Source organism: Oryzias melastigma, linkage group LG9 (genome assembly GCF_002922805.2).
Source record: "Oryzias melastigma strain HK-1 linkage group LG9, ASM292280v2, whole genome shotgun sequence".
NCBI classification, from domain to species: Eukaryota; Metazoa; Chordata; class Actinopteri; order Beloniformes; family Adrianichthyidae; genus Oryzias; species Oryzias melastigma.
This window is the reverse complement of record NC_050520.1, coordinates 25,829,891-25,834,599: the sequence shown is the minus strand read 5'-3', so window position 1 is coordinate 25,834,599 and position 4,709 is coordinate 25,829,891. Positions and strand designations below refer to the sequence as shown.

General features: G+C 41.7%; 1 protein-coding gene across 2 annotated transcripts; it reads left to right on the top strand.

Annotated features, from left to right (window-relative positions):
- On the top strand, positions 1-3,854 carry asb6 (ankyrin repeat and SOCS box containing 6). Of its 2 annotated transcripts, none has more exons than XM_024276337.1 (7): positions 1-120; positions 534-681; positions 785-960; positions 2,209-2,315; positions 2,421-2,529; positions 2,612-2,698; positions 2,773-3,854. In XM_024276337.1, the coding sequence occupies exons 2-7, from the start codon at positions 569-571 to the stop codon at positions 3,492-3,494; spliced, it is 1,314 nt and encodes a 437-aa protein (XP_024132105.1). In that variant the 5' UTR covers positions 1-120; positions 534-568; the 3' UTR covers positions 3,495-3,854. The 2 variants fall into 2 exon arrangements, with proteins under 2 accessions (XP_024132105.1, XP_024132106.1); XM_024276338.1 differs by having other exon boundaries at positions 118-230.
- The last annotated feature ends 855 nt before the right edge of the window (positions 3,855-4,709 follow it).

Sequence of the window (4,709 nt, the reverse complement as noted above, 5' to 3'; positions counted from 1 at the left end):
TTTCTCCATCACAAATACATTTTTCCAACCAGACAGTGTCCTAGGAACTATTGTTCGGTCACTAGTTTCAGTGGGAATTATATAAGTGCCGGTCAACTTCCTGTTGTGAAGAGGAACGCTGTGAGTAGCTGTCAAATTGCTAATATTTAAACAAGTTTTTCATTTTCTGAGAAAATGTTCTCGGTTCTTCTTATGTTGAGATGTGTACATATCGTGCATAAACGTGAAATGTGAGAATATTTTCTAGAACCATACGTGCCGCTTACGATGTTTTATTTGTGCTCCTGGAACGGACAAACGAGATAATAGTTCCTGCTAACCATAGACTCAATATGTAACCGATTGGCTAAGAATTACAATCAAGTATCAATTACATTAAAATAATTATAAGTCAATGACCTGATATATTATTTTAAAAAAATAGATTATTTTAAACGATTATTATTATTATTATTATTATTATTTAATTATTAGTTATTGCTGTTTTTCTTAGTTCAAAAGTCAATAACATGTTTTCCTTCTGTTTTCTGTAGAATCCAACCTATTTGAGCTGTCAGACCGAGGAGCCATGCCTTTTCTCCATGGATTTCGGAGAATCATCTATGAATATCAACCACTGGTAGATGCTGTCATGCGTGTTATTGGTTTGGAGGAAGACAACAGCAGCCATACAGAGAACAGGTAGTTCTGCCTAACCAATATTTAGCCGATGGTTGGTCGGGATAATGCAGCTCCCTGAGGGTTTGTTTGTTTGTGACACTTTCTTTCTTATCTGCCTCGTCAGGAGCACTGATGATGACCCCAGAAGATGTAGCTCTTTAGTGGAGCTTCTGGAGCAGGAGTCCAACTCCGAGGTGTTTGTTGAAGGCATCAGCTATGCACTTTTTAAGGTGGCAGAGCGAGGACTTGGATATGCTGCCAAAATCCTCCTACGCTATGGAGCTGATGTTAATTTTGAGGGTAAATACTCCAATTTTGTTATGTTTTTTTCCCAGTGTAAACCCATGAAACGATTGTTTGTTTATTTATTTATTTGTTTTTGCTTCGTCTATGTTGTGTTAGTAATGTTTTTTTATTTGTAAATCCAGTTTTGTTCTCATTTAGCTGATAATTCCATTTTAATTTGGCAGTTATAAGTCTATATTTAATTCCCATGTCACATTTCAGACTAACCCTAAATCCTTTCTCTGGATCTGTGCGGGCAGGAAAAGAGTTCAGTTTTTAGACAATTCCATGCGATTAGTCACTTAATTATTCTTCCTAGTCCTATATTTGACCTGTCCCCTGAGGAAAAGGTGAACTTCAATCACGGCTGATCTCAGGAACCTTTCAGTATTTTAACCCTCCATGATGCAGAGTGTCGAGCTCCAGCCTCAGGGCTGACACTTCAACCTCGAGGCCACTGATTAATTAATCCATCTAGTGGAAATTTCATGGAGAAGATGAGTATTTGTTACTGTGTAGACCAAACCTGTCAGTAGACTCTGCTGTAGTGACCTCTACTGGTTTTGGACGCACACTTCCTCTGGGACGTAATTAGTGAATTCTTGCAGAAACATTTTAAGTTTAACATTTTAGTAAGTTATTTTTAAAAATAGATCCTATTGACTTGTTCCAGTTTTAAAGTTATTTTATTTACCTTTAAGTGTTAAATTTAAACTTTCCACAATTGTTAAATATTAATTAGGAAACAATAATTCCAGTTGATGTCTGACTATTTTTTTTTTCTGTTTTTGCTTTAGGATTACAATTTTCAGAAATTTTACCTAATATTCTCATGTTTTAATCGTCACTATTTGACAACTTGACAACTTTTGCATCCGTTTATAATTTATCATTAAACTGGTTCCTCACTATATTGCCGTTCACCTTTCACCTTGTTTTGTAGAGTTTTTTCACGCTTTTTTTTCCTTTTTTTTTTACAAGTCATTCTGCATCCTGATTGGCTGTTGACCTTGTTAGTTAATTTTCCTCCTTGCCGTGTCCTCTGTCCAGAATGCGTTCAGTTTACCACTTTTACTTAAATCTTTGAGCGTGATCAGATCTTAGAATTTTTGGCAAAGGTTGGAACTTTCAGAGTTAAATGTTCATGTCTGAGAAAAGTGTTTAGTGAGGGGATTTACAGCCTTAAAACATCTATAATCTTTAATTTTAGAACATAACTTCCGCGATGTTATCAATTAATGTGACCTTTTTTCTTTTATCAAGACCCAGTGTCCTATTACAACCCCCTGCACATAGCTGTGTTGAGGAACAGGCCAAACATGGTGAGGCTACTAGCTGGAAACGGAGCAGACATCGAAAAGAGGGACCGGGTAAGAACTCAGCATTTTTTTATTCCAATACAAATATTTCCTAATTGTTCTGGATATATATATAAATAGAATATCCTGCTGCATGTGTTTTTTTTTTTTCTTTAGATTCACGAGAGCAGTCCTTTAGATTTAGCGAGTGAGGAGTCGGAGAGGCTGCCCTGTCTCCTCACCTTACTGGATCTCGGTGGGGATGTGAACGCCAGAGACAAACACGGTAGATTGGCTAATTTCCTTCAACAATATCTGTTTATGTCTATTTAATTCTGACAGATGTTTGCTCTCCTCTCAAATCAAAGGGAAAACACCTCTGCTGCATGCACTAGCAAGCAGTGATGGACTAACTGTGCACAACATAGAGAACATACAGCTGCTACTTGAGAGGGGTAAGATCTTTTTATTTTTTAATCTTATTTACTGAAATTGTTCGTTGAATGATTGTGAAAGGTTTTCCTTAAAGGTGCTGACGTTCGAGCTGCAACAGTTGATGGGGAAACCGTGGAATCATCTCTGGTGTTTCTGGTAAAAGAGGCTCTGGATGCCAGCGTGGAGGACGCTGCTGAGATCGGCCGCTTCTGCTTGAAAGTCACCCGGCTGCTGCTGGCTCACGGCGTGGACCCCAGCTGCTGTCTGAGCGAGGATGGCGAGCTCTCCTTGACGCAGGCCAGCTTGGAGCAGTTTGACCTGCTCTTTCCTCTGGCCGTGCTCCTGATCCAGAGCGGCGCCTCCTTGGATTGCAGCTATCACAGTGACTCGTGTTGGTCGGGGTACGGCCTCCTTTTCCAGAGGCTTCAGACCGTCCTCCCGCAGTGCTCCGATCAAAGCCGTGCCGCCGAGCTGCTGGAGCAAGCTGAAGCGTTGCTGGACTTGGCGAAGGTGAACGCCTCCACGCTGCATCTCCCTTTGAGGCTGGAGCTGCCTGTGCCCGGTCATGACTCGCACCCGTACGCTCAAGCCCTGATGGACCTGCACAGCCGTGTCGTTGCACGTGAAGCAAGTCCGCCACCTCTCCGCTGCCTTTGCAGGACATTCATACGGAGACGCCTGCAGCCCTGGCCCCTGGAGGACAGAGTCAAAGCCCTGCCTTTACCAGACAGACTGAAAGACTTTCTCCTTCCTGAGAACACATACACTCCAAAACCAGGCTGGGGCTGCTTCAAGCCTCAGCAGAGCCAGCCCTAGCATTACCGAGGACTTGAGATATTAAAATAAAAGAAATCTGAGCAAATGAATCTGAAATACCATCAAAGCCTTGAATTCTGATCCTTATTGTCTGCCAAATCATAACGATCATTTAAAAATACAGTGTTTGTAAGAAGTAATAATGTGAAGTTGCAGTACAGAACATCCACCAACAGATGGCAGTGTGGTACTTCCACTCCAGAAATGACTCTGAAATTCTCAGTGCAGCCAATTAAAGTTGGTCCAACTGAGTGAGCTCCATGTATATTTCAGTTCCTCAGTGTTCTGGTAGTGTGTTGTGGATCCTGTGAAATGTTTCCTTTTCATGTAAATTGTGACAATAAAACAGTTTCACCAACATTTCTGTGTTGATTTCACATAAATACATGTATTGATTGTGAAGTTCTCCAAACACTTAATACTAATTGGTGAAAAGGCTCTGAGTGGAGCTGACATGAAGAAGCAGGATTTAGGCGTAGCAGCAGAGACAGCATCATCTTTTTTCTAAAATGTAGCCACAGAGACTGTTGGTGTTTCACCAAGCGTTCCTAATGCTGATGTTTATTCTAACTCATGTAGGGGACTTCAATTCTTCCCTACTTTTATGATCCAAACTAGCTTCAGAAGCAAAACCAAACCCTGGAAGAAACCTACCCCATATGGGTAGGAGCTCCACAGGGTCTGCATGTGTTCACATTTGCATTGTGCGGCTAACTGTGACGAGCAAAGCTAAATAGGACATTGTGTTACACAACTAACCCCTTCCTGACATTGCTGAAGCTGGAGTGGCTCCAAGGCTTGCAGGCGCTCCAGCTCCTCTTGGTTATCTAGGTCACAGCCTCTGAGGAGAAGCCTCGGCAGCAGCAGCAGCAGCAGGGCTGTATGACACACGCTTCACTCTCCTGTCTGTCTGAATCTGCTTGCATACTCTTGATAAAACCTCAGCACTGGCCCTGGTTGAATGGAGAAGGGTGGGAGGGGGTTGCAGGAGGCTGAGCGGAGAGAGAAAGAAAAAAAACATTAAAGATACAGAGGATGTGGAATGGTTGAGAGGACGCTTATGGAAGGGACAAAAAAGAAAAGCAACTTTGGATTAGTTATAAAGCAGATACTAGTTGGAGAAAAATAATCCCAAATGCTCAGCATTCTGACACAAACGAGCTTCAACCATTGACTCCAATCCCAGCGAGTAGAAGGTGATGGAACAGAGATAGT

Bases quoted from the DNA above. Each gene is read 5' to 3' on its own strand.
- asb6 (XM_024276337.1), top strand. From the start codon at position 569: ATGCCTTTTCTCCATGGATTTCGGAGAATCATCTATGAATATCAACCA. The intron at 961-2,208 runs GTAAATACTCCA...TCTTTTATCAAG, and splicing joins AGCTGATGTTAATTTTGAGG to ACCCAGTGTCCTATTACAAC. The intron at 2,530-2,611 runs GTAGATTGGCTA...CTCAAATCAAAG, and splicing joins GAACGCCAGAGACAAACACG to GGAAAACACCTCTGCTGCAT.